The sequence below is a fragment of the Pavona decussata genome, unplaced genomic scaffold (genome assembly GCF_977016875.1).
Source record: "Pavona decussata unplaced genomic scaffold, jaPavDecu1.1 SCAFFOLD_602, whole genome shotgun sequence".
In the NCBI taxonomy this organism is placed as follows: Eukaryota; Metazoa; Cnidaria; class Anthozoa; order Scleractinia; family Agariciidae; genus Pavona; species Pavona decussata.
Window position 1 is genome coordinate 6,197,784 of NW_028145860.1, and position 14,562 is coordinate 6,212,345.

At 37.1% G+C, this 14,562-nt stretch overlaps 3 protein-coding genes across 3 annotated transcripts; 2 read left to right on the top strand and 1 right to left on the bottom strand.

Moving 5' to 3' along the window:
* The first annotated feature begins 184 nt into the window (after positions 1 to 184).
* On the top strand, positions 185 to 4,279 carry LOC146449690 (RING-box protein 2-like). Its single transcript, XM_085101382.1, has 3 exons — positions 185 to 395; positions 2,904 to 2,951; positions 3,192 to 4,279. Exons 1-3 carry the CDS (start codon positions 224 to 226, stop codon positions 3,308 to 3,310), a joined length of 339 nt encoding a protein of 112 aa, XP_084957508.1. The 5' UTR covers positions 185 to 223; the 3' UTR covers positions 3,311 to 4,279.
* Positions 4,280 to 5,736: 1,457 nt separating this feature from the next.
* Positions 5,737 to 11,332, bottom strand: LOC146449691 (DCN1-like protein 1). Its single transcript, XM_085101380.1, has 7 exons — positions 11,251 to 11,332; positions 10,930 to 11,143; positions 9,797 to 9,965; positions 9,163 to 9,293; positions 8,488 to 8,570; positions 7,338 to 7,434; positions 5,737 to 7,176 (listed from the first exon to the last, which is right to left on the bottom strand). Exons 1-7 carry the CDS (start codon positions 11,251 to 11,253, stop codon positions 7,100 to 7,102), a joined length of 774 nt encoding a protein of 257 aa, XP_084957506.1. The 5' UTR covers positions 11,254 to 11,332; the 3' UTR covers positions 5,737 to 7,099.
* A 234-nt stretch (positions 11,333 to 11,566) lies between these two features.
* On the top strand, positions 11,567 to 14,019 carry LOC146449692 (sorting nexin-22-like). Its single transcript, XM_085101381.1, has one exon. The coding sequence runs from the start codon at positions 11,652 to 11,654 to the stop codon at positions 12,189 to 12,191; it is 540 nt and encodes a 179-aa protein (XP_084957507.1). The 5' UTR covers positions 11,567 to 11,651; the 3' UTR covers positions 12,192 to 14,019.
* Positions 14,020 to 14,562: the final 543 nt, after the last annotated feature.

Sequence of the window (14,562 nt, forward strand, 5' to 3'; positions counted from 1 at the left end):
CTTCATTTGAAAATGACAGAAGACTAGGAAAACGCCTCTGGAATCATAGATTTGAATGTAAAAAAAGTAAAGTTAACAAATCCGGTAAATTTATTGAAACGAACATGTGGTGAAACGACTTTCCAGTGAAACAACCGGGATACTACGCTCCCCGTGCGGGGTACGGCTAGTAAGGCATTTGCTGTTGCCAAAGCAAAGCGAACGGTCTTGTGGGATAGTCTAAATGGCGGCCGAGACTTCAGTTGAAGAACAGGATGTGAACATGGAAGAAAGCACACCCTCAAAAGACCAAGGAGGGCAGAAGATGTTCACTCTAAAGAAGTGGAATGCTGTGGCTATGTGGTCGTGGGATGTAGAATGCGATACATGTGCTATTTGCCGAGTACAGGTCATGGGTAAGTACAGTATAAAGCTGAATAATTTTTGGCTTTCATTAGATTTTATAAGTTATATGCTAAAGCTTAATAGCTGCTAGTTGTCAGCTTCAAAATTTCTGACGCTTTATTCAAGGGTAGTTTTGCTTCGTGACCATTATTTTTGTAGCTTTCTGTTTTATATGTACGTACGTGTTTAGATGTATGTACGTACGTGATTATGTACTTACGTATTAAAATTTACGCAGTGGCTATTCGTACGGCACCCGTACGGCGACTTGTATTTGCTATTCGTACGGGAGTCCGAAGATTTCATAGGATTTCTCTGTAATTCCTGATTCTCGCTTATCCAAATTATTATATTTACCTTTCGGAGGAATAAGCGAATCCAGTGAGTGAGTGAAAATTTATACCTGTGTCAGAAGGAGAGGTGTGTTCTGTTATCTTCAACATAATTTCTGTACGGAAATGCGAGTGTCCAATAGGTAAATTCTTCCATTAAGTGAAACTCCCATTTCGCGGCTTTCTGGCATCACGCAGGTTGGGAATACGGGAGTCCACGGAACTGCTTAATCAGTATACCACAGGTCAGGGTCAGTTGTCTGAATTTCTCAACCAGGTTAGCGATTCTTAAATTTAATGATAATTTTTACTGATATTCATGGGAACCCCAAATGAATAGCAAATACCAGTCGCTGTACGGTCTCTTCTAATCGCGTGACGTGTGCGTGAATATAGCGCAAAACAATTCCAAGTGTCGCAAGTGGCTCGTTCGCTTAGTGAGCAGAGAGTACGCAAACTTATCTCGCTCAAAGAAAGGGCACTCACTGGATTCGCTTATTCCTCCGAAAGGTAAATATAATAATTTGGATAAGCGAGAATCAGGAATTACAGAGAAATCCTATGAAATCTTCGGACTCCCGTACGAATAGCAAATACAAGTCGCCGTACGGGTGCCGTACGAATAGCCACTGCGTAAAATTTAATTATTGAGAGGCGAATATAAGCTTAGTGGCCGGAAAAAAGGGTAAAGGGTAGGCGGATTTTAAGCGTTTCAATCACGTTTTCATCTTTGTGTTCTTTTAATGCGTTCTCGTAGATCCCAACCCCCTCGACGTAAATTTATGAACTTTGTGGTTGATCTTGAGGATTAACTGCGGAGTACCCGGCCACTTTAAAGGTGTACGGTACCCCGGAAAAAGCTGAATATGTACAGCTCTATGGGCAGTCGTTTCTTTTGTGACACTTCTTTCCATATCTCACACTTTAAGAATGAGACATATACGCATGGCTTGGCTTTGTGGCTATCCCAGCTATGTGGCTGTATGCGGCTATGGGGCTATGTAGCTGTGTCAGGCTAGCCTATGCAGCTTCTTAACTCATTAGCCATTTAAATATTGCATAACCACTTCAGGTATCTTCGTAACCATGTAGCTACTGTTCCAAGAAGGGTTTTGTAGTTGCCAGGTGTTCTGCAGTTTTTCTGTGTCTAAGTTCTGTTAAGTGGTTTACATATTACTGGAAAGGCTGGAAGAGGGGAGGGGGAGGGGAGGGGTTCATTTCACAATAAGATAGATGTAGTGTTCAGTATGTCACAGGCTTGGAATGCAGTAAAAAAATCTGAGTCACAAACAGGAATTTTTTTTTGTATTCTTAAATAATTCTTTGTAACCAGAAAATAATGATCTTGCAAATAATAAGAAAAAAACCTGTCACCTGGGGTTTCATAAATGGCCAGGCACCAGGCAAACTGACCATCTTTGCAAATGTAAAATGTAAATGGCTTCACCTGCCTGCTTTTAACACCTCAACCAACTTTTTGGTAAAAGAACATATCTACATTAAAGGGACTATGTCAGCAGGGGGACATGCACAGTAGAGTCTGTGCGTTGATAGAACCACTTTGAAATCGTTGGCCCAACTTTTTCAAATACAATCGGAGAGTTCAGGAAGCTGAAGCTTAATGGCAGACAAACAATATTACCTCGACAAGTTATTTGCAAATTAGTCTCTACTGGACTCTACTGCACATGTCCCCCTGCTGACATAGTCCCTTTAACTATTCTGCGTAGGTGCAGTAACCTCTTGCCCAACTGTTGATGCTCTTTTTGAAACCCCTACTTTGAGCTGCTACTAACCACTAACTACTGAGATACATGGAGACACCTGGTTAGCTAGGTCATTCTCTAATATATGTATTCATATATAACACATCCCACATACTGCTAGGATTTGGCAAATATGCCAAAAGCATCCTATATATTTTTTATTTTCTAGTCTGAACTCTAAGAACAATTTAGTACTATAATTTATTTGCACATTGATCTCATTATGTCTGCAAACAAAGAAAGAGAAGAGAAAGTGCAATTTACCATGGTTTCTTCAATTCACCCCATTCCAAACACTTTCATTGGAAAAATGCTGCTTCTTTGGTACATTTTAAAACAGTCTGCTCTTAAAACGTTTTTAAGTTATGAAAGTTTTTTGTTTTATATGGTAGTACTCAGTTCCTGTTGTTCTTTTGTGTAGATGCTTGCCTTCGATGTCAGTCAGACAACAAACAAGAGGAATGTGTTGGTAAATAATCTGCATTCTTCATGCGCAGTTAAACCTTGTGAATTCTTGAAGCTCCAATACTGATCAACATCTTATTTCTCGTGATTCTGTTTGATTATCCGCTTTGAGGTCTGTTTTGTTTATTTGTTTGTTTATGTGTATTTGGCTAGCGTAATTACTTTGGTTTTGGGTTTACAACACTCAAATGAAATGGCTCTAAAAGTTTAAAGCCTAATTAGTTACAACTTTTTTAAATTTCAGTTGTATGGGGCGAGTGTAATCATTCATTTCATAACTGCTGTATGTCACTGTGGGTTGTGCAAAATAACAGATGTCCATTGTGTCAGCAAGAGTGGGTTGTGCAGAGGATTGGAAGATAATAACAGGCTTCAATGAAAACTGTTATGAAGAAATTGAAGACTTCCTTGGACAATGCCTCCTTTTGCTACTGTGGATACTTGCTCTACATCTCAGGACAGTCATAGAAGCTCTGGCCCCAGTTGTTCAAAGAGCGGATAATTTTATCCACTGGATAGGAAGCTATACGGCAGATAAAATGTGTGTGAGAATTTCCCTATAGCCCTTTATTTTGTGTATAAAGTAGAAGCATCTGTCTAATTCAAGTGTGGGATTGTGTGAAAAACTTGCCAAAAGCTTTTGTCGGAGCACATTTTATCCGCTGGATAGCAACTTATCCACTGGATAAAGTTATCCACTCTTTGAACAACTGGAGCCAGATTTCTTAAGAATGGTGCCTACTACTATATATAAGGGATTTTTGTTTGGTTTATGGCTATGTGGGAAAAGAAGATATTAGCAAAGGGCTAAGAATGTTGTTCTGTGATTTTGTTTGCTGTTTTTTGCTTTGTTTTCGAAAAATGGGCCAAAAAAATTGCAGAACAACATTCTTCAAGTCAAAACAAGTCTGTATGTTAAGATTTAACGAGAACCTGAAATAAAAAATTTCACCAAAAAAACGATATATGCCCCTTTTGCGGGAGGTCCTTCAATTGGGGGTAACCATGCATTTTTCAGAGTTAATTAAGCTTCAGTTTTGAAAAAATGACACACGTTGTTGTGTATTTTAAAGCTTCTAAAAGATATTGTTGCTTAATTATCTCCGAAAAATGCGTGGTTCCACCCAGTTTTCTTTTGAAGTTCAATAGCCCTTGCTAGGATCTGCTTTTCCTGCATAGTCATAAACTGTGCAAAAAAACCTAGCTCTTATTAGGAGGCACTGCCCTTAATGGATTCACATTGAAAAGGTGTTGTAATGGTTTTTGAGTGAGTAGTGTGTAAACTATGTAACTTAATTATGCCATTAAAATTTTATTTTCAACGAGTGAAAACTGTGATCAAGAAATCATCACTTGAAAGAGCCAGAATTTTCTTGTTTGTTCTTTCAATTTTGTAGTGAGCAAATAACAAGTTACGTAGACTCTGTGGTCCAGTGTTTAAAAGCTGAGTAACACCAATGTTAACCAAGGTTTCTGCTTGTACTTGTACTATAATATTATTTAATAATGATGAGGATGATGATAACAATGTTATTTAACCAGGGTGACCTCTTCAGCATAAAATGCTGATATCAATAAGGGCCCTACAAAAAAGAAAAGAACCTAAGAAGCCTAAATACAGCAACTAACTTTAAAAGAAATTAAAAAGCTTGTGATCTATAGAATTCTAAAATATGAGTTTTAAACATCATGACTGAGTTAAGATCCTTCATTTCATTTGGAATGTCCTAAGGCTAGACAAATAAAATTTTCTGAAGTGCACATTGCCAATGGTTTCACAATTAAGGCAGAGAACATCTACATGTATCAAAAGATAGAAAGGGGGTGTTCAACTTAGAGGGAATTAAAGTAAAGGACTGAAGTATGACAGGAACCAACTCCACGTATGGATTTTAGAGGGCAGATCTGAAGAAGGGTACCAGAAAATGTAAGAGTGTAGACCATAGAAAACTGCCATCAATTTGTAACTTCAACATTTAAAGAGATCCTGAAAGGTAGGTTATAGAAAGGATTGAAGTGCAGCAGCTGGGACCAACTCCATGAGTCCATCATAGGAAGGTACCAGTCTTTTTAAGTGGGTCATCTAAGTGAACTTGACAGTAGACACAACCAGTCCTTTTTATTCTGGGATATTCAACCCAAACATGTACAAAAGTTGATTGCTATATGTTGCATTTTTGTGCAGCATTTAATTCCTTTGCATGCTTACTGGCATTATTACTCAAATGTCCCCAAGCAAGAAGAGGGACACTTGGAAGTCTGGTATGAATACTTCATCAGGTGACTACCTCGCTTAAATGTCCTTTAAGAAGGTGGAAAAAACGAGAGACAACTGAGTTTTTTGTTAAACCAACGTTGTGGTTGGAAATGGGAAGACATTCTTTGAATTTTGAGTGTTTGATATTGTTTCTCACACCATTAATAATTTATTCTTGGAGAAATTCAAAGCAAAAGTTCACCAGTTTTTATGATAATTTAGGTCACATTTCAAAACCTCCTTCATGGTAGTGACATTCTTTGTTTTCTCTTCATGAATTATTAATGATTTGAGAACTTCCATCCTTAAGTCTGATCATAAAAGTTGGATATGTTGTGGTTTATTTATTTTTGGTTTAAAGTTTTTGAAACCAGTTTAAATTTTTATTTTCCTCTGTATAGTATTCATTACCCATAATCTGAGGCAAAGGAAAATAAAAATCAAATTAGTTTTTAGACATTTGAACCACAACAGAACCACGGTCACCACACCACAACTCAGTCCGCTACAAGATCAAGTAAACAAGACAAAACATGGTAGAAAATGACAATTTACTTCTGCTCTAAGTGTCTGTATTCACAGAGGTAATAATATTTATAGTACAGTTCTTCACTTATTTGATGTGAGTTAACTTCTGTATTAATTTAACTAAAATCTTCAGGAAGAGTAGCTTGCAAAAGGGAGAAAAAACTAGAAAGTTTACTACACAGGAATGAATTGTCTCAAAAAGAAGGTTTGCCACTCTATCTGGATAATAATTATTGTAACAAGACAATTGGTACGAAAATATTGTTTTGGTCATCATTATATACAACTAGCACATACACACCATCAAAGGCTATATGGGAGTTTCACTTGCTGCATGAAATGCCAAATAGTAGCCCCTTGTAATTAATTTTCATGCACTTTCATGGAGATGAACATCCAACTGGATTTGAGGATAAATCACTCTGAAAGCCAATGAAGTTGTCTTGTTGCCTTCAGTTTGTAGCTTCCAGGTGTTTATTCCTTTATTTGTGAACAAACAGTAAATATCCATGGATGTATTATGTACTTATTGACTGAGTGGGAGGGATGATGGATACAGTGAAACCCCGCCTTACGGCCACCTCGTTATTACAGCCACTTTTTTTTGGCCGATCAGCAAAACGACCATACATTTTCTTTTAAAAAAACCCCTCGTTAATACGGCCAAATTTTTTTGGCCCGTTGGTGACCGTATTAACGGGGTTCCACTGTATTTGGCTTGATGTCATGACAAATGGACAGTGTGCAGGGAGGTCCATGTGCCATGATTGAGAGCCAAATATTTTCCTGTCTGGTCCCGCCTGACTCAGTCGATAAGTGTTTTATCATATGACCAATTTAAAACTGTTTACAATACTTTATTTAGAGGATGTGATTATGACAACTAGCTATGAATTTACGAAGTAAAATTAGCTTCAATGTTGCTTGTTATCCCTCTATTGGTTAGACTCAAAATTTAGATTAGTTGATATGTGGAACAAAATTGTTGAAATCAAACTGTGGGACCCTTTCCTGTTACTAGCAGAGCCATCCAGCTTTTAAGGTCCTGTTTGCGCCAATGCTTATGGCCTTCATACAGGAATTTTCTCAATAGTTTGCAATGAAAGTATGGGTGGGGCCATATGATAAGTGCATGTAAATTGATCAAAAATGGTTTTGCCTTGACACTTCATGTTGTTAGTAAATTCATCTCAGATTTTTTGTGAAAAATGAGACTGATGCAACACAGTGCTACCTATCCTTTAAAATCAACAAGCCAATTTAAAAAGGCTTGTTTTTGTAGGTTACACCTTGCCAGTCTGTTGTAAAAAATAGTAACTGTTGATCCTGGCTGTGCCATTTAAGTGTGTTTTTGTTGCAGACAGATGTTATACAGTGGTTTGTTTTCCTGTGACTTTAGGTTTGGCATATTCTACAAACTCATCTATTAACACAGGCCATGCTCCTGCAAAAATAAAAATAAAAAAAAACATTAATAAATTGGCAGATTTGATCAATAGCTTACTTCAGAAGACATCTTTTGACTTACAAGAGTAAAAGTTAATTCACACAATGTGGTTATTAACTATAAAGAAGACAAAAAATTAACCGTGTGTATCATTTCACCTTCTTCATCGTAATTGCTCATGTCGTCCTCTATCATGTTACTGAAATCTAACAAAAGGTTCCAAGTGTCTTTGGTTATTGCCCTTTTATGATGGAGCTGAAAGAAAAAAATTCAAAAACTAAACACACAGTGAAGTGTACTTTGATCAGCTGAAAGCTACAAAGAAAACCTTGAAAACAATATGACAAGTGATAAATGTATTTTTCAGTCAGTGACACAGGCATGCTTGGAAAAAGAAAAATCTGAGTTCTCCCAACAGGAGTCGAACTTATGACTTTCCTTTATCTTTATTCCTTTATCCTTATTCATCATTAAGTGTTCATTAAATTTTTTTTACTAAATATACTGGACCGCGGGTAGCGAAAGCTAATCAAAGCGGGCAGAGTAAGACAAGAAGAAGATATACAATAGATTAAAGAGACACTAAAAGAAATAAGGGAGTAGAATATACTAAGAGAATGAAGTGATTACTTTATGAAATAAATAAATAAATACATACATATATATGTATATGATATGCACTGGCGGTTTGTAGTTATAAGTTATGAATATTGCAACAGTTTAGAGATCAGGGTAGACATGTCAACATAGGTATCCTCAAGTGACAGAACCTTAAGTAGTGCTTCGTACAGTTTCAATATACTTCTTCAGATGGTTCGACTCCCATTGGGAGAGACTTGGAGATGTTTCTTTTGCCAAGTATGCCTGTGTCCCTGATTGAAAAATACATCACCAGGCTCAAAACAACATCATATTATAAGACAATACGACAAGTGTTTAATACTAGTCCAGGGCTGTCATTAAGTTTAGAGTCATGCATTGCCTTGATCTTCACATGCATAACAAGCTTGTCGTTTTGTTGTTGAATTATATCAACAGCAGGCAAGTTTAACTGTTAGGCTCAGCATGCATGCTCAGTCATAAAAGGTTACGGCCCTTAATAACAGCCCTGCTAGTCTGTCCACTGCCATTACTGATTTTTAATAGTGAAGGCAACATGGCTTCAGTACCAAAAAAAAAAAATAAATAATAAAAAAATGACCAAATTTGGCTGAATATGTGTATATCATCACACAAAAACCTCTAATAAATAACACCTGTTGGCCACCAACTTGGAATGACAAATCAAGATTTTCAAGCCTTACTTACCAAGAGAAACTCACACCAGATATCAAGGAATTTAAATCTTCCTTCAAGGACTATATTCCAATATGCAATGGACATATCTAAGTCTGCAAACAAACCATATGAAGTGAGTACTTTACGTTTAACTTTTAACCTGACTGTGCAACTATCAGAGTTCACAAAAATAAAATAATAGATCATAGTTAATTGAGGGACTAGTTGGGAAACCTTGCCATGAAAACAATGGTGCTGCAGTTTATGTTGGAAGGGCCTGCGCGACCCTGCACAATCCTTTGTTTTAACAGCCACACCACAGTTGAGTATCTTAACAAAAAAGTTTCGGTTGGTCCGTTGCTCCAACACATTCCAAATTCCATTGTTGTTTGTGCAGGGTCAAGGCCAAAAAGGCAAGCAAAAACATATAACAAAGAAGTTTGTCAGGTTTCATAACCATTGCCTTTAATTAACTATGAATAGATATAAGCAATCTCCAGCCCTAGCTTGTTAGGACAGTCAAAAAGTGGACACAAAACTTTTATCCATAATTTTTGAGAAAATGAAAATGGAGGAATTTGAAAATTTAACACATTAGTGTGGATGTGGCCTCAAAGAAAGCATTACATGTGTATGTTTATTCAGCTATTTTAATAAGTCATAGAAATGTGCAGGAGTTATTGATACTGGTAATATCCAACTTACCTAAGCTCTTTTGGCCTGGATTTTTAGCAAAATTAAATGTGAATTGGTATAAATCTTTAAATTTGCTACTGTCTCTAAGGTCGGACTCTAAAGTGGGTAACTTGCTTCGAAGTTTTTCAATTGAATCACACCTGCAACAGGAGAAAATAAATATCAATTCACTGGGAACAATGAGGATTTCACTTCAACACACAAATATAAATTGGTTAGCCTGACTTCAATCTTGTCACTTCTCAGATCTCAGAAAAACTCGAATTGGTTGAAGTAAAGTTGAGTCAGTTGGAAACCAATCAGAAGTTTATTTCTCAGATCTGATTAGTGCTCCTGATTGGTTAAAATAGATTTGAATATATTAAGAGCCAATCAGAGGTTTACTTCTCAGATCTGATTAGTGCTCCTGATTGGTTAAGATAGATTTGAATAAATTAAGAGCTAATCAGAGGTTACTACTAAGTTTTGATTATTATCTCTGATTGGTTAAAATAGATTTGAATGAATTAAGGGCCAATCAGAGGTACCACTGAGAACTGATTATTGCCTCTTGAGTGGTTAAAATTAATTTGAAGAGATAGTGAGCCAATCAGAGTCACCAATCAGATCTGATGCACAAAACAGTATTTTGCATGTAACTTACCCCAGCTCTATCATGCCTTCAGTGAATTCTTTCCTTGTAAATTCACACTGTGTTGTGGCTTTGAATTTCCAAGCAATTATAAGTACTTTAAGGCTAGTAGGATCTAACTTTAGGTCTTCACAGAATCGACCAATTCCTTCTGCCAAGATTTTGTCATCATCAGATGGATCTGACATTTGAAGAGTATCGAATTAGAATCAAACACGATGAACCCACAAAACTATGCTGTACTCACAGGCAATATTATTTTACTCAACATGCGAAAGATCTCAAGTGAAACTCCTGCTCAGTCATTCTGCATTTATAATTTCCCCTGATAAACCCTGAAATAAGAGAAAATAAAACAACTAGAGGACCTAAAAAGCACCTTAAAAAAACTTTCTTCCAATCTGTTCTGTGATTTTAGAAGTGAGTTGAGAGATACAAAGGATGCACTTATATCTGGAGAGGCACTGGTGTTACATGTTTCCAGACTAATGGGTCTATTACCTGGGGTAGGGGGTGGGGTTACAAGGTGGGAGCAGGGAAAGTGGGGTTATAGATCAAACTGTGGGGTAGGGGGAACAAATGGGGTTTTATCTGATCCATGTTCTAATTTCTTCAAAACCTCAATTACTTTTTGTAAGGTACATCAACTGTTTTTCTTTAGGTCTCTTGCGTGCTTCAAAACCTCTTCAGTGGAACCAGATAAATATAATCAGTTTCACTTTAGGTAGTTCAAACTTGGAGTTATAGTTTGATTACCTGGAAACATATACAATTCAAATACACAACAAAATCTTCCCTAATGCAAACCTCTCTAGGTTCTCATGTCTCTTGGACAGGTGTAAATGCATTCACATAGTAATTACTAGCTGCATTAATATATTACAATAATCTCGCAGCTAGGTAAGCATACATTTTACGAAATAGTAGTTCACCAGATACGCTCACAAAATTTTGTACAAAGCCAGATGTAAACACAAGGGCTTTGTCATTAAACAAATCACTTCATACAAAGAATGATCTAAGCTGCTACAATATTAATTAAACATGATTAAACTCCAAAGCCGGCCAGGTAACATTTCTTTGAGCTTAACTGGCAATAAATTGAAGGAAGTTGAGTCGTGACATTAAATCTAGATCGTGCCTACCTTTATAACGATCAAACAGATGGAAAAGCTTTTTCTTGTCTATCAAAGGTTTTGTATCAATGTAATATCTCTCAGGATTCTGAAAATAACTATCTGACGCCACGTCCAGTCTCCAATCATGTTGACTGAGGCAGTTTATGGCTGTCTTTTCGTTAGTTTCGGTGAAGGTGATAAACTGCCTCACTTTATCGCGCTGCGACGACTTTAGCCTGTGCTGTAAAATACAATATGGATAAAAGAACATATTAATCTTCTTATTGCAAAGCACAGTCCTTGCAAAGCGAGGATCCTCAAAACATAAGATAAAAACAAAGACCGCACCATATCCACATCACACTACCGCCCAAAAATTGTCCTTCGAATCTTGTAATTGAGCCCGCAGTTCTAAAGTTTCAGCGTCGTTGCTGCTTCAAATGTTTATACTAACAGGGTAGTACTCAGTAGATTTCTGTCGATGAGTTTTGATAAGTTCATAAACACAAAAGCATTTTTTTTTACAAACTGTTGTAAGTTACAGACATATTAAAGGATATTACTAAAAATTAGTTAATTTCAGTTCTGTGATTCTGACAAAATGATCGATGACACCACCCGTGGTGCGGATTTTTTGAGACTTTGTAGGGGTAGGGGCGATATATTTTCCGACACTGCAAGTGCTGAGTGAATATGAATGATGTTGTAAATTCAAAGCATATATTGGGACGGGAAAGCTTTACCAAGCTATGATTTCTGTTTCTATTCCTTCATTTAGGAAAGTCAGAGTTGAAGGGTTCTTCGTTTACGAAATCCATGTGACAAAACCCACAGGACGTGAAGTGGTGCTGGAGCGGCGGTTCCAAGAGTTCTACGAATTTAACAAGCAAATCAGCAAAACAGTAAACAATCCTCCTCATTTTCCATCAAAGAAACTACCTAAGCCACTCAATACAAACTCTAGATTTTTGGAGTCAAGAAGAGCAGCTTTGGAACAGTATTTGAGAAATCTCTTACCACTGATTGGGATTGGCGAAGTTCACGACCTTTTAACAGGATTTCTGGACACTAACTTACCCCGACATATTCAGAACTTAGATTCTTCAAGAGCAAGTTCGATCGATGATTTAGATGGATATACAGGTAGACCTAGACTAACTCATCAGCCTTTGGTGTGTTATGTCAATGATCCTTTTAGTGATCGCGTAAACCACAGTACAAATCCTTTGCCTAATGTTGTTCTACAGGGCACTTTGGAAGGGCTTTATGGCACGTTCATGCACAAGTGACTCAGTTTGATATTGACTGACAGGATGGCAGCTTCAACCGTACAGTGGAATTTTTTTTATCACTTTCGACGAAAATTGTGTGACCGCGGATAACATTCCAAATAATGTTTCAAGCCAATTACTCAAACCACATCCCATACCCTTTATATTATTGCTATTTATGTTTTTTTTTGCCTCTTTTTCAAATAAGGCACATGGTGGGTGTAGCCTCTGAAATCAAAATGAGTCTTCAACATTTGATTTTTATATTAGTGGTTATGAACCAGGGTTTGCTTTGATAAAGAGAATTAAAACAGGTGACATTGGCCAATGGTCTTGTATTAAAAAAACTTTGATCATGAAGATCACATACATTTACCTTTCTAGCAGTGGTTTGTCCAGCAGACGCTACGGTGTGAAGGATTGAAGTGTAGTGTAGAAACTTCTGGTCATAGGGTACATATGTTGGAAGGTCCCCTAGCTTGTTTGCAGCTAGTGATTACCTTATCTCATAATTTCTTGAAAGTGATTTTTTCATCTCAGCTTGTTTACTCACCTGCATATGTAACTTGACACCCATTTGACTGCAAGCAATATATTGGTATAACTTAAGTTTGAATGTCAACTCTCATGTGCTGTAATTGACTGTTGTGCTCCTAAAATATGTTATTGGAATCATCAAGTGTAAAAACTTTCCCTCTTTTCTGGCCAACTCTTGGGACCTCTTCATATAAGCACAGTTGACTGAGCTGGCCATGCCAGGTTTCCAAGATCTTGATTCAGTACCATTTCCTTTGTAAAATTATGTGTTCATATTTTATTTTTATTTGAGAAGGTGAGCTAGCTCAGTCTGTCAAAAAAAAAAAAAAAAATAATAATAATAATAATAATATCTTGTTAACTGAACACTCCAGTCCAGCTAATGGGGCGACTCAAATATGAAGAGGCCCTTAAGTGACTTAATTGTCTGTGAAGTTAACTTTGGTTTGAACAAGTTGATTTTATCCCTTGTTATCCAAGATTTAAAGTTATTTTTCCACCTGGCTATGAGTTCATGGGAATGGTAATCCAGTCAATAACTATTAAATGGGATACTTGTTAAGTGATCACTTGATCAGTTCTGTGGATTTGGGCATGGTGTGGCTAGTACTAGTCGGACCCACAGGTTGATTCTGTAAATCAAAAGAAGTAGAGCAGTCATAGAGGCCTATTTTCTGAAACAATAACCTGACAGCCATCAGACAATCTGGCCCCCTTCTCTGAATATTGGTCCGCTTCTAAGTTTATCTCAAAAGTTACTTTGAATAATTTTCTCCCTCAAACTACCTACCACTTGTATTAGGCCTGTCACTGAATACGCATGCCCTGTTTATCATCATAGCCTCCAGCAATACCTTTCAGTAGATCTTGAGAGATGTCAAAGGCGAGCTTTGTGTATTATCTATCCAGATTGTTCGTACAATGAGGCGCTTCTTTTGACTGGTCTAGTTCCCTTACACAACCGCCGCGAGTTCTTATGTGATAAGCTTTTTAATTCCATCCTGTCTAATCCCTCGCACAAGCTGTATAGCTTACTGCCTCCCAAGAATGACTGCAAAGTCAATTTCAGGAGTCAGCACTCTTCTACTACACGGCGCCTCCACACCATTCGTACTCGAAATAGTTTTATCTATCACTATGTCCATAAAGCAATGATGTAATATTGTTTTCTCTTAATTATATATTTTTGTCCTTTTATATTAGTTCTTCTTAGCCATGTATTTTATTGTATTATATATTTTATTGTAAATCAAACGTAATTCAGCCTGTGGCTGCAAGGTTTTTGATAAATAAACTATCTATCTATCCACTTGAAGAAAATAAATGTGGGCACTATATCACTTAGTCTCCCTCGCAGCCAATTTTTGGGCTGTCACGCAACGCTCCCCCCAAAAGAAGCTTCTTTTGGGGGGAGCGTTGCGTGACAGCCCAAAAAACGGCTGCGAGGGAGACTACACTGTATATATCATTCAACGATAAATGATATTTGAGATGTTTGATATTTATTAATAGGCATTTTTTGTTACACATTTTTCATTGAAATACATAAGATTGTGCCATTTATCAAGATACTTAATATTTGTCCAACATCTGTCATTAATAATATTATGGTATAACCTATTTATTGATGCCATGACAAATCACTAGTAATAATATCATGAAACATGACCTGTAGAATGAATTGTACACAATTTGCAAATAAAGAAAGTTCAAGTTGTTCACCTCAGGTTTAATTTAAGAAGTGTAGCAATGGGCCCATTGCTATATATGTAGCGGGGGTGGGGGGGGGGGGGGGTGTGTTCAAGGGCTGGGAACCTGGGCTCACAAAGCGCAATTTTTGTTGGTAGTCCTG